This window comes from Pithys albifrons, chromosome 22 (assembly GCF_047495875.1).
Source record: "Pithys albifrons albifrons isolate INPA30051 chromosome 22, PitAlb_v1, whole genome shotgun sequence".
Classification (NCBI taxonomy): domain Eukaryota; kingdom Metazoa; phylum Chordata; class Aves; order Passeriformes; family Thamnophilidae; genus Pithys; species Pithys albifrons.
Window position 1 is genome coordinate 9,445,239 of NC_092479.1, and position 14,507 is coordinate 9,459,745.

Consider the following 14,507-nt stretch of genomic DNA (forward strand, 5'->3'; position numbering starts at 1 on the left):
TCCTGCCCATGGCAGGGGGGCTGGAACACAGTAATCCTTGAGGTCCCTTCTGACCCAAATGATTCCCTGATTTTATGATCGCATTGTGGTGGGGATGAAGCCATTGGCATGTCTGCTGTGGGCAGGGTGGCAGCTCTGCAGGCTTGCTGCAGCCCTGGCAAACATGCAAGTGGATTCCTCAGAGGGATGAATAAGGCACAGGGAAACATCCGCGCTCCCTCTAGCAGTCGCCAGCGAATGGATGATACCAAATAATTCTCGATTTTTCACCCTGGGTTCGTGCCACACAAACTGCCAGTGTAAGAGCTCTCGCACGAATGCTGCTGCAGTGGTGACAGCGTTCAGGTGGCTCTCCCCCCACCGCCAAAATCCTTCCAGAGGGATTTTTGTAGCCCATTCTCCTCCATCTGCCGCAGGCAGCTTCTGGTATGGCTACACTCAGGGGTGAACCTGAGCGCAATTAGCAGAACGGCTTTTAATTAGTGGCATTTTCAGCGCAGCGTGGGCACTGCAGCATCCCCGCAGCACCCCTGAACTTCCCGGGGGGCTGCGGGGGGCGGTTGCGGGCTCTCTCTCGGCGCCGCAGGGTCCGCCCGCCCATCCCTCGTCGCCGCGGGTGCCCTCGGAGCCCTGCCGGGGCTGCCGGCGGGGGCAACAGGTAGGGGGCACCCCCACCCCCGCACAACCTGTTCCCCCTTATGCCCCGTTTGCAGAGACCGCCCCTGCTCCCCTTTGCACTCCCCCCTTGCACAGATCCCCCCTCCCTTTGCAGCCCCTATTGCATCGCCCCCTCCCCTCTGCAGCCCCTCGCAGAGCCCTCCATCCCTTTGCACCCCTTCCCAGAGCCCCCTCTCGTACTCCCCCGGCCCCCTCACCTCGCGCCGCCCCCTCGTACCGCCCACTCCCCTCGCTCTGCTCCCCCTTCGGCAGCCCCTTGCCCACCCCCCGCCCAGCACAGCCCCCTGCCCGCCCCCCCTGCCGTTCCCTCTCTCACCTCTCTCTCCTCCTCTTCCTCCCTCCCCTCAGGCCAAAATCCTGCACATGATGGACGACAACAAGCAGCTGGCGCTGCGCATCGACGGGGCGCTGCAGGCGGCGGGCCAGGAGGTGACGGCGCTGCGCGCCGAGCTGGCGGCCACCGGCCGGCGACTGGCCGAGCTGGGCAGCGACCCGGCCATGGAGCACGGCCCACACGGCGCGCAAGGTGGGTCCCTCGGGGGGCAGGGGGCGAGGGGGCGAGGGGCACTGAGCGGGGATCCTTCTCGGCCGCCGCCTCCGCTCGGTGTCATTGTTCATTGTTTATTTTGGGGGGTGCCCGGTGCGTCCCGTCGGGCCCCCGGTGGGTTTGGAGATAGGTCGTTCCCCGCTGCTGCTGCCGCCTCGTTCGGCTCCTGCACTGGCGACACAAGGACGGATGCCCCCTCCCTACCCCAAGCCCTCGCCGCCCCACACATCCCCTCGCTGCCTCCGGCCACCATCACCACCCCTTCTGTTCCCATCCCTGCGCCGCTCCCGGCCCCGGAGTGTCTCCACGCCGGCTTTCCCCGGTAATTCCGCTCGCGCAGCCGGTTTCGTAATTGGGTAGGAAAGCAGCCATGTTAGCGCCGCGATCCTCCGCTCCCGCCCCGCCGCTTCTCCGCGGCCGCCGGGACCGCGCCGGGCTCGGCCCGGTGTGCCCCGTCCCGTGACGGGGGCGGGCGGGCTGCGGCGCTCGGAGCCCACTCCGGGCACCCGGGAGCCCAGGCACGGTGCGTGGGGGAGGCTCCGACAGCCTCTGTGCGATGCACACACCCCCTTCTCTGTCCCTCAAATCCCTGAAAAGTTGTCTCCAAGCCCCGAGACCAAGCGTGGAAAACGGGGTGCTGGGGGTGCGGGAAGGGACTTGTGTGAGCCTGCAGTGCTCGTGGTGGGGTCCTGCTGTCGCCGGGTTGAAGTTCAGTTGCCTACTATCAAAATGTGTTGCGTTCAGTGATACTTTGTATATATTCGTATTTGAACGTTTCTATATATTTCGCAAATAATTGCAGGCTTTCATGGCAGTTCACCCCGAGAAGCCATGGTGTCAGAGCGAAAATAGTGCAGGCCCTCCCCTTTCCCCATAACCGAATTTACACCTGTGTGATAAAAATGTCAGTAGCTGTAATTTACTTGTTACTTATGTACTGTATCTCTTGGTACTATGGTTCAGTGTTATTTAAAATCACAGTGGTGTTTTGGTGCAGCTTTTCAAAGGTAGTGTAGCACTTGGTGGGCGTCACTGCTTCCAGCAGGATGCAATCGTGAAATTATGGAATCACAGAACAGTTAGGGCTGGAAGAGATCTTAAAGATCATTGCGTTCCAACCCTCCCATCGTGGTTGGAACTGATGTGATTGTTGATAGTGGCATTAATGCAAACTGATTTAGAAGGATTAATTAGTGAATTTATTCAATCCAGCTTGTTGTATTTCTCTGTTTTGGTAGTGGGGCGTGGGGTGTGAATTCCACTTTGAAACACAGTTAAAATGTTATCAGGTGGGTTTGCTGTGCCACTGGAGCTGGACCCAGCGAGCTTCCTGGTGGCTGTGGGGATGCAGGGAGTGAAGTTTCCTGTGTGAGCAGGTGTTTTCTGAACTGCTGTGGAGAGGTGGCTGTGGGTATAATCTCTGCCACTCTGCCATACACCGCAGCCAGGCTACTGAGGAGCTTGCTTTTTTAAAAATTTGCTGAAAGGGCAGAAGGAGGATGCTGGCCTCCATCCTCCCCTGTGGAGCAGGTGGATCAGGAATGCAGATGGTGACATGCCATACAGGGCATGAATGTGGAAATGCAGCTTTTCAGCCAGGAAAACAGGTAAAATGCTTTGGGTGCTGAGTCCACACTGACTTCTGTGTGTGTAATCAGTGCTTAGTTTCATTTCTTCTCAAGGCAGTGATGTGTGTGAGGTTCTTCAAGGGCTAGGGTGTCTTTTTTGTGTTCCTCAGAGGTTTTCTAATCTCTCTAGTGATGGGAAAACTCCTCTTTCTGTTCTTTTACTATCAGCATGCTAGAAAAAAGTTGGTACACTGTGAAGGTATCAAAGAAGTGCACTCTATTCCTCAAAATGTGTGTTTCTGCTTAATAACTACAATTACACGTGCTTTGGAGCTGTGGGGTCACTGTGACAAGTGAAAAACAGTGGTCCCATCTTCAGCTGGGTGCAAGAGTGGCATTTGTAATGGCTGCTGGAGGTTTGAGCCACCTTCCCAGTCTTTAAGATGGCAAATTTAGCTCAGAGTGTGGATGTCTAGGAGTTAAGGGAAAGGAAGCTTCCCCACCAAGGTGTGACTCCATGGCCTTGTGGCTGTAGATGCATTTTTGTCCTCCCCCGCAAGTTTAAGAGGCTATTATTAAAATTGTCATATATCCAGCAATATAGCACTGGTGGTGTAACAGAAGCCAATCAGTTAAGTGTAAAATTGCATCTGAAGAGTGTTGTGTTCGTTGTGCTTAGGGAGGAGAAGGGGGAGAGTACTCGATCTCCACAAAACCTACATATTCGATTCCCTCTGCTTTGTGTTTCCTCCCTGAGTTTGGTACTATTGTTTATATACTGCCATAAATGCTTTCCCATATCACTCTGTGTTTGTAGAGACAGGCCTGGGATATCTATAGTGAGCCATATGCTTTTCCTCAAGGATTTTGGAGATGACATTCGGAAGGATGGGATGAAAACAATAATCTCTGAATAGCTTTGCTGTTGTGCGTCTTCTAAACAGGAGGACTGCCAAGCTGTTTGATTTATGCAAATACATTAACGGCAGGCAGGAGGATGGGGAATGGGGTGGCAGCCACTTACCTGCAAGTGCAAATCTGGGGTATGGTGATGATGCTTGGGTGGCCAGTACATCAGCTTTGGTCCTGGTGCAGAAGCACATGGTGGAATCGCCAGGTCCCTTTGCTTATAGAATCATAGAATGGTTTGAGTTGGAAGAGACCTTAAAGCTCATGTTTTCAATGCCCCTGCCATGGTCAGGGAGACCTTCCACTAGACCAAGCCCCATTCAACCTGGCCCTGAAAACTTCCAGGCATGCAGCACAACTTATCTGGGCAACCTGTCAGGGCCTCACCACCCTCACAGGGAAGAATTTCTTCTGTGTTATGGGAACAACCTCAGTGATCACAGCAGGCAGGTGCTCCAGGTCAGTCCGAAGTCACGTGGAAGGAAGTGAACATCTCTGTGCAGGGCTCAGTTGGTAATTAACAATGAATTTGTCCGATGTGTTATTTATATAATTATGGTGCAGTTTGAGACCGCTCAAGGTAATAACTCTGCCCCTTTTGTGCACACTGAGACTTTTCTCCACTACAGTGTGCTATTTTTGCCATGGCAAGGTACACTTTGAAGGTCTCTTTTCCGTAATTTAAATCAAAACTGGAAGAATTCAGCAAAGAGGGAGAGCAGGATGGTGGGTGTGTGTAGGAGGGCAAGAATGGAACTTGTACGTTGTTAAAGGTTCTTATTGTGAGTGTTAATCATTCAAACCTCTCAGTCCTGACAGTTTCTTTTAAAAAAAAGGCAAGTTTGTTGGGAGAAGTATTTTGGCTGCAGCCTCTCTAAGCTTGGATGTAGATCAGGGTGAAAATCAATACTTCATGTCCCTGACTCTTAGCACAGCAATTACAGGCAGCGCTCGGTACCATCACTGCGGCTGTGTCAGCACCCTCGTGGTGCAATTCTTGTCTGAATTAGGATGGGTTGAACTGACTGTGAGCTGAAGATGTGCCTATGCCCAGTGGTCTAGGTCAGGCTGCCATGGTGGGGTGGGACACTGCTGATGAGAGGGGGATGCAAACAAAGCATCACAGCAAGTGCTGTGGCAGGTGAATGGTCACTTGTGAGCCCTGTCCATGATGGGTGCACCTGTGATCTTTTGGCTTTGTCTTTGCCCAGCCTACACCTGTATTTTCAGTTCTTTGGTTAAAAGCGGTATCTGTGTGGAAATCCAAAGTTGGGTGGCGACTTGCTGTACTCAATCAGGCAGTCAGTCCATTTAACTGTGTGTTTTTGCTGTAGTCTTCTTCCCATATTAAATGGAAAACACCTTAATTAATTAATGTTGGTAAAGTGCTTGAATGTAGCGTGCAATCAATAGCTGAGTGTTATTAATAACACCTCGCTCAGCATTTGGCTTATCTCATTTCCTATTTCACAGCATCAGTGGCACACTGTGGTTGCTGTGTCCTGGCTCTTGTTGGTGGGGATGGTGGTGTTTGCCTGGATGCTTTCAAAATTCAGCTGGGAATGGTGCAGGAGCTGCACCCTGCCCCTGGAATAAAGGGTTTCTCTTTGCTGCATAGTGATGTCAGGCATGTGCAGCATAAGAAGGATTTCAGTTGTGTCTTGGTATCTGGTGATGCCAAGGGGCCAGGAGGAGCTTTATGCTCATGACAGCCTGAAATAAAGTTTTCCCTTTTTCCCTTTGATCTTGGCACCCTTTCATACCTACAATGCAGACTTTGACTTTTGCCTGGGAGGCAATCAGTTACCTCTGTGCTCTTGCTATTTTGTGAGTAATCATCTCAGGCTGTTGAAAATATACCATTTTCATCTCTTCAGAAACCTTCCCTGCTATTTGTTCTTCCAGAGCTGGGGAGCTCATACTGTAAAGAAGCCTGAGGAATTTGGATACTGCTGCCCTTTTGGGTATTGGGAGGATTTTTCTACCATGCTTACCACAAGATCACGGTCTTACTGTACTGTTAATTTTTCTAATAATTTCCTGTCCTGTGCAGTTTGGAGGGTAAGGGAGCAACCAGTTCCATGCTCTGAAACAATTGCATGTGCTGGGAAATCAGTTTGTGCTTAGCGATGTTACCAGGGTTGCTTTAGACACAAGGAACTGGCTTCAGGTCCCTGATCCATCTTAATCTTTGAAGATGTTAATTTAAATATCTTTTCTGGAGTTTTCCTACTCAAAAGTCTCATCTGGCTTTGTTAGCATAACATTTAGATTATCATTGCTTTAGGGCTTGTCCAGAGGAGTACTAGTGAAGCTCCTGAGGATGAGTAAGCTCAAGTAAACTCTGAAGTTGAAGGAGGACTTAATCCAGGGTTTTTGACTCCCCAGTTTGGAGCGTAACCATAAAAATAGTGTTAGACTGCGGGTGGGGAGAGGGAGTTAGAAACGGATCCCGGCCTTAAACTCGGGGGAAGATTGTGTGATTTTGTCTGTAGGATTCAGGCATTCTCAGGTAGTCACTGGTGGGGCTGAGTATTGTCCAAAAGGACAGGCTGTCCTCCCATTACTTATTCTTTGTTACTCCAGATCCATGAGTCAACTCAGTGTTCTCTGTCAGTGGGGCCAGGTGATGCAGAAAAATCTGCATCCTGAACATGCAACTCTCTGAGAGGCCAGAAGAGGCTTTGCAGCCTTGGGGCAGGAGGCTCCTTGCCCAGCCTTGGTGGGCAAACATCTTTCCTTGACCAATCCCTGCTCCTCTTCTAGCCTCCAGTACCTTGCTGTACATCAGGCACCAAACTCAGCACTAGCAAAACTTCAGTCTCCAGCTTGTTAAAATTCAGTCCTCATAATTTCTTGTTGACAGGGAAGAGTGAGATCAGTGCTCTGGTACTGACACAGCAGCTCGCAGAACCGGTGCACTCGTGCCAGTGTCTGAGCCAGGCTGTGGCTACATCTGCACACAAAACCCCAGGGAACTGGCCAGCCAGAGGCCTCATTTTTCAGGAATGTCCTCACCCATGAGATGCTGAAGGCTCAGGGTGTTGCTCCTCATTGCTTTGCAACCCATCCCTTCTTTTTCTTGCTGTGTAATTTTGCTTGAGTCTTTATGGCTGATACTTTCAGGTATCCATTGAGATGGAATTTGTGGAAGCAACAGATCTAGAGACCTCCAGCTAGACTGGAGATGTGTCCTGTGGTAGCAGGAGATGAGATGGGTTTAGCTTTTTTTTAAGGAAAAAGAAGCTCTGTCATCAGAATGCAGACATGGAGTAACTTTTGAAACTTTGGCTGAAGTCCTTGTCAGGTATTGGTCATGATTAAGCATGACACTGTCTGGAGGCTGTGGCTCCCAGGGACATCCTGATGCCCCTCAGTCCAGCTCTGGCTTCTATAATCCTGTAAATTGCTCGTTTCCCTAATCTTTTAAGTGCTCTCTTTCACAGGATCCCTGTGAAGAGCCTTCTGGGATGGTAGCAGTAATGCAGGCTGGCTGTTCCCACGTGGACTTGTGGGTGGCTTTTGGGGCAGGCTTCTGGTTTTCAGCTGTGCATGATGAAGTGATGTGTCTGTGTCTGAAAATTGCAAGGACCTCTGCCTTGGAGTGCAGAATATGAGCTGCAGCAGAGAAATGTTTTTGCATAGAGTAAGTAATGAGAAATGGGGTTTTGTCACGAGGGTTTCTGACACGTGTGTGGTGGGAGAGCTGCAGTGGGCAAAGCCGTATTTGCCCTGAGAAATGGAAAAACTTCTTGAGTTTTGCTGTTTAGATATATGGTCAGCCACAGATTCTAAGTATGTGAGGCTAGAGTTTGCTTTTGGATCACTTGGACAATGGGAAAGGAGCAGAGATGCCTACGGAAAGGTGAAGGGAAATGTGATGCCATTGTAAAGGCATCGTGGATGTTCTGTGGGCACCCAGGAGAGCCGGTGTTTGGGAGAGGATCCCCCGTATCCTTGAAGAAGAGTGATGCTCTGTTGTGGTGTGGTCCAGGGCTGGGCTCATTACAGCCTTGGAGAATCACCGTTGTCCCTTGTTGCTTCTGCAAACAATTTTTCTGGAAGGAGCCTTAAATACGCTCAATTATTTGCTTTTATTTTTGTCAGTTATTGCATTATCTGCTCAGGCAAAACCTGTTGTTTTATCCACCTGCGGATTCTTAGTGTTAATTCCTTGACCTTTTATATCCTTCACAATATATCTGGAGTTACTAAATGGCTTTGCCCAAATTTGTCATTTTTTTCCTCCTGCCAAAGCAGTGGCTGAGGCAGGAGAGGGGGAACTGCTTCAGGTGGAGCTGTGGCAGTGCTCCCCACCACATTTGCATCATGTAATTGTATCTGCAAAGATCATTGTTGTAATCCTTGAGAAGGGAGCTCATTTTAAAGCCACATAGGGTTTGTTCAAATGAGCTTGGATTTCCTGCATGATCTCCTTTCGAGGTCAAGAGAGGTCCAAAACTGACAGCTCAGGGTGAGAGGGTTGATTAATGGGGTTCTTAAATTTCCATGAAAAGCAGGAGGAGATGGTGGGACCAGAGCTGTGCAGCTCCTGTGGGGAAAAAACTCAGTATAAAGCTCATAGCAATGTGGGTCTAAGAAACCACAGAAAGGCCACTTATTTAGTGAAAAAACTGTATTTAATAACAAAAAGTTTTATTTTGGGGTAGCATGTTGCAATATAAGCAAAGAAAAAGCTACCCAGGAAGTTGTGCTGGCTTCAGAGTGGATTCCTGAAAGGTCCTGATGTGCTAACGCCGTTGTACACAGAAGGGTTTGGTGGGTTTGGCAGTGGTGGGACTGAGCCTGGGAACGGAGAGGAGCTGAGTGTCACCATCCTGGGGATGTTCCCAACTCACTGCCCAGCACTGTCTGCCTCAGCTTAGGAGCTGCTGAATGAGCAGGGATCCAAGGGAGGGAATGGGGTTATCAGGGCATGCTGGAACAGGGGTTACGAGCTGCCACCTTGCCCTTCTTGCTGGTGTTCTCATGCCCATGTCATGGCCTGGCTTCAGTCCAGCTCCAGGACTACCTTGAGCTCCCAGAAGTTGCTCCCAAGCTGCTCAAGTTTTGCTGGAGCTGTATAAATGTCTGCAGTGCCCATTGCTCCCAGGGAAAGCGTGTGGCTCTGGGCAGCTGCCCAGGTTGCCCTGAGTGTGGCACTGAGTACCATTTATTGTTTCTTTCAGGCAGAGCAAAGCTTCAAAATGCACTTTGCATTTTGCCACCTTTGCAGAGAACCTTTTTATGCACTTTTCCTCCTTGGATGCACATCGTTTCCAGGGTATTTTGGTAAATGATGTAATTTAACACATCTTCTATGCCCTGCTCATCTCTGCCATTTCTGAGTGCATTCATTAGGGACCAGTCTGATTTGGGGCATAATTCCTCTGATAGGTGCATTTACTGAACATCTTTGATTCAGCATTAGGCATGTGGCAGGATTAATGGAAAGCACTTTACTAAAGAGGTTTGAACACCTTGTAGGTTCCTTAAAGATTTTTTCTTTTCTTTTTTTTCTATTTAAATGGAGCTGTATTATCTTGGGCTGATGTTTATTTGATGCTGTTGTGGCTTGTGGACTGTAGTGCTCCCTGTCCTGCCAGGGCTGGACTTCCCTGGACCAGAATGACTGTAACTCCTGGAAACAGCCTGATGCACAGTCTGGATATATGCATGTGATTATTTCATATTTGTTTTACTTTGATTGAGGAAACATGCATAAAAGAGCTGTGAGATTGCTACCTGTTAATTAGTCTGACAATACCGTGGTAATGACCACCCTGCAGGATTAAAAACCCATATGCAGGTAACACATTTACTCTACTCGTTGACAGCTCTAAGCAATGCAGATAATATCAGATAAGCAGAGCTGTCCTGCCAGTGACAGCCTGTCCATGCCGTGATGTCAGCATGGGTGCCTTTGACCTCATCACAATGTTCAGTCAAACCAGGCTTTGCACAGCCACATTTCCCAGTGGATAGGAATACTGTGAAGGGAGAAATCAAGTGAATCCTTGGTGGGGACAGACCTTCTTTAGGGTAGTCTTGGGAGCAGTAAAAGCAGAATTTAGGCCCTTGGGATGTAAATTTGCAGGGCTCTGCCTCTTTTAGGGCCTTCATTAATCTGCTGATGTACCTGGTTCTTGGACATGTGTGATTTGGTGCTGCTGCCAAAGTTTTCTTAATTTCTAAAAGTCATTTCTACCCTTGGTGCCAACCTTGTGCCAGGAGGTGGTTTAGGAAGAGAACTTGGTGTTAGACCCCTGTGAAAACAGGGGTGACCTCATTCAGTACAGTGTGGGTCACGCCCACGAAGATGGAAGGTCTGGAGAGGTATTTTGCACCTCTGAGGTTGCAGGGACCTGTCCCATAGTCAGGACACATGTAAGGGGCTGTTGGGTTGGTAGACACCTATTGCAGGAACCATGCCCACCATGGGCTGGGTGCTTGAGGTTACCCAGATACCTTCAAAAATGCTGGTGTTGGATCCTTCTGTGTATTCTGATATGGGAACAGCTGAACTTTTGGATTCCCTTGAAGAAGGAAAATTATCTGAGCCTTGAAGACTTGCTGTGATGTATCCAGTTCCTTTTAGTTGCAACAGTACATATAAAATCCAAACTGGAAGATATTTTGCTTAACTGCAATTCTTGGGAAGTAACTCTCATTTTTTAATTCATGTTCGGTTGTTTCTGCCAGTGTAAGGACAAGCTTATTTTGCAGTGATGTTTTTCATCTTTCCTGGACTTGAATCAGCAAAGGAGTTTTAATATCCTTGTGGCAATCTGTTGAGGAGAGGGGAAGTAGAAAAGCAGGTGATGCTCTGAAGATAATTTTGTTCATGTAATGGTCAAAGCTACTTATCAAACCAAGTATCTTGAGTAGGAAGAGTGAGTTGGGTATTATTGGCTACAAGTGGAGGTAACTGGTAGGAAATTGTTAAACATGCTCTGGTTCCTTTGTGGAGTTTTTTCAGCACATCTTAAATTTCTTTAAGCATGTACACAGTTCAGAGGGTAATACCATTAATGAGACCAACCAGAAAAACTAATAAAAAAGTATGACCCTCTATAGTATATTTGGTTTATTCCTGATTATCAGAACTGCTCTCATCTCATGGTAAATCTGTGTATATGTCATTAGGAAAGTAGGATTGAATTGGTAATTAATATCACCAAAATATTTAGCCTTGAAGATGAGTAAAAAATGGCAGGAAAGTAAACTGGAACAGAAATCTGAGTATAGGATAAAAGCACAAAGATTTTCCTTTATTCCAGTCTGTCCGGGAATGAAAGTGGGAGGAGGAGGTTTAGGATACTGCAGATGCTGTGTCTGAGGTTCGAAGTAAGTCAGGGACAATGCCAAAATATTGTCCTGGGCAATACACAGCCAATTCATTCTGAATTTTGCCCAAAATATTGCTGGGTAAAGCAGAGGCCAGCGTGTGTGCTCGTGTGCTGCTGCAGGTGTTCCCTGACGGCAGAGGAAGGGTGTGCAAGAGAATTACTCACAGGCAAGTTGTTCTGGGTGTTACTAAAGGTGGTCCCATGATGAGGTGCTGCTCAGGTGCTGAACTCCATAAGCAGGAGTGCAGTGTCTGTCTTGAGTGACAAGTGCCGTTGCCAGTGGAGAATCCTGATGAGGATCCTGCTGGTCTGGGATGTGCACACAGCAGTTTGCTTCCTTCCTACCTGTTCATTCAGGCAAGCACGGACTTGCTTTGTTAGCTATTTTACTTCTTATAACTGATGGTTGGCAGGGAAGATCAGCTATTTTCTGATCAAGTCTTGAATGTATCTATCTATCTATTCTTTTTATTTTTAATTCATTTTTATGATGGGGAACAGCACAACCAAATGTTGTAAGTGGATGGTACATGTGCTGGAATTTTTATCTTTGCTCTTCAGCATTTCTCTTCAAGCTTATTTGCATGAGGTTGCACTGCTAAGCAAATGTTCCCTGTGTCTTAACCTGTTGCACAGCTACCCCGTGCCTTTTCCTGTTCTCTTGCTGTGGAAGCGAAGGTGGATAAGCAGAGCTCCCATTGTGTGGCTGTGCTCAAACAGACACACAGCAGCGAGGTCCTTATCAGCACCTCGATGACAAACCAGGGCACAAAAGCCTTGGCGTGGACCCACATCTACTTATTTGAAAATGAAAAGCTCTTGAGGCTTTGGTTTGTTGTGAAAGATAATTGCGAAGCCCTCGAACCTTGGCAGGGCTCCCGTGACGGGGCTCGTCGTGCCGGAGCGGAGCCCTCCGGCAGGTGCAGGGCTTGTCCAGGCTGGTCATGAGCAGGGACCGGGGCCTCCAGAGGGCATTTCTCCCAGACACTTTAGGAGGGAGATGCACAGTCCTTGGGCGATCCTGGTCTCTCCCCACTGACTACAACGTGAGCCAGGGCAGCAGAGGAGATGATCCCACCCATCATCGTAATCTCCCCCACTCCTGCATTGCCACTGACGTGTAATTAAGGGTTGTGTTCGGTAGAGGCTGTTGTGCTTACGTCAAATCACGTCTGTAGGTGCCTGCAAGTGGGGTTGGTTCCTCAAGGGTGTTCTCAGCACTGCTCATTGCCCAACACTTCTCTGTGACCCACTCAGGGAGCATCTCCTCTGTCAAGTCTTGGTGTTCTGGAGCATCCACTGAGACCTTCTCTGTTTTTTTGGGGTCATGATCTACACCCAGGACCCTGATCTTGCAGGTCTTCCAGGTGAAGGCTGCAAGGAGGTGAGTGCTGTCAAGTGAATGAACCCAGCCTTGCCCTATTCATTAGTGTTTAAATCACTCACCATGGGAACCTTCCACGCTGCTGATGCTCTCAAAGGCAGGATGTTCTCCTCAGCCAGGCTGCTCAGCACAAACCTGGCAGAAAAGCAGCCATAAAAGCCAAGGCACATGAGTGCACAGGGACAGGGTTTATTGTTTTGGATTCTATTATTATTACTATTGTCGTTGCTATTATTTATTATTGTTATTTACGATGGTTTCCGATGGCTCCTTCTTGTGCAAAACCTTATGCACTGAGTAGCTGAGGAATCTGGTGCACCACAGGATGGTTGGTCAGGTCACTGTGCTGTGGTGGAGTCTGAGGGTCTGAGTCTGTCTGCGTGGGGCTGGTTTGGACAGAGTGGTTCAAAGTTGATGCTGGCTGTATGTATTGCTTTGGTATTCAGTTTCCAACACAACTTCCTGATACTTATTTTTTATTAATGATTTTATTAATGCCAGGGGCTGTGCAGTGGGAAAGCTTGTGGGGACCAGCTCAGAGGATGACAGACTGCTCTAGGGTGGAGGGGCCTTAAAGACTGACCAGTTCCACCCCACTGCCATGGCCAGGGACACCTTCCTCTACACCAGGTTGCTCAGAGCTCCATCAGCCAACTGTTGTAAGAAAGGACAAAGATTCCGAACAGTCCCCAGGAGGACAAATAGAGAGTTCCTCACTTTAAGTCTCCATCCTCCATTTAAAAGAAATAAAATTACTGCCCCAGTGATATTGTTCTCTACCCAAGCTTTGAAACAAAAGTAAATATTACTGGCCTGGCAGCACAAGTGAAAGGAGAACAAGAGCGATGTATGAAATGGATTGTCAGCCAGTTTTTATGTTTTTCTGTGTTGGTCTTGTGGCATTTCTGTGGAACAGAATGGAGACAATGTTCTCTTACATCACTGGAGTGGGATTGTATCCGACTGTCACAAATGAGGATGATGCTGTATTTATGTCTCAGTGAATTTCATCCTTTAGTTTGTGTCCTTTGACCTCTTGGGAATAACACAAACCCAGTGTTTATGGAGTACAATGGCACATTTGATTTATCAACTGCATTAATTATCTGGTTGAAGGAAGAAACAACATGTTAATTAAATTCACAACTGATGATAAACTTAGTATTGCAAACATCAGTTAGGACAGTGATTTAGAATGGAGGACAAATTCGTATTTTAAAAAATCCCCAACTTACAGGTTGTCAGGCCTTGATTTTGGCACTGTTCTGTTGATGGTGTAAACATAAGTTCAAGCTGACCTAAGTGCACTGGGATGAAAACAAACATTTACCCTCTAAAAACCCTCTGCCTGAATGTGAATTTCACCTATGGCTTTGGGCTGTTTCCTGTTTTGCATTTCTTTTCTGTGGGTCTTAGTAATGAAAACAAACAACTTGGCTTCACCTTGGGTTGGAGTAAGCTCCATTTCCAGTTTTCTCCTCCCCATGCATTAACACACTCAGTGACAGAGCTGCAAGTGGGCAAGAGGTTGTACATTTTAGCTTGAATTGAAAATGTTTGTTTTCTAGAATAATGCAAAATCCCTGAATTCAAGGCTGACTCATTTCTCTTGAAGGATCTACACATATAAGTGTTCCTGCATGAGATTTTAAGTGCTCCACCAGCCTTGTGCTCCAAGTTAAATTAATGTATAGTGTAGTGGGCTCTCAGCCCCTGCCTGTGTATCACCCCCTCCCCTCTGTTTTTTTGGCTTGTGTTCCTGACCTTCCTAATTGTCTCCAGCTGAAAATCTCCTTGAAAGTGAGTTCAGACGGAAAACATTTTTCTGTGAAGTGTTAACACATTTTTTTTGGGGGGAGAAACCTCATTTTTGAAGGTAGAGTAAGCAAGAACTAACTAGTGTATTCATTAAACAAAAGAGGCTTTATTTTAGTAAGGGTAACTGTTGATTATCTGTGAGGAGAAAAATGCAGCAAACCCAGTGATATTGAGCACTACAAGGGGCAGTTTAACCAAAAGCCTCTTTTTCTTCATCTAATTTGGTGCAGGTTATTGGAGGAAGGCATCTGCGG

At 48.0% G+C, this 14,507-nt stretch overlaps 1 protein-coding gene across 4 annotated transcripts in view; it reads left to right on the forward strand.

Annotated features, from left to right (window-relative positions):
- The window catches only part of LOC139681914 (kazrin-like), a 160,315-nt gene that overhangs the window by 84,103 nt on the left and 61,705 nt on the right, over window positions 1-14,507 (forward strand). For all 4 annotated transcript variants that reach the window (XM_071575697.1, XM_071575698.1, XM_071575699.1 and 1 more), the window contains one exon: window positions 1,027-1,204. In XM_071575697.1, coding sequence (XP_071431798.1) covers window positions 1,027-1,204 — 178 coding nt within the window. The remainder of the gene's footprint in view (window positions 1-1,026; window positions 1,205-14,507) is intronic.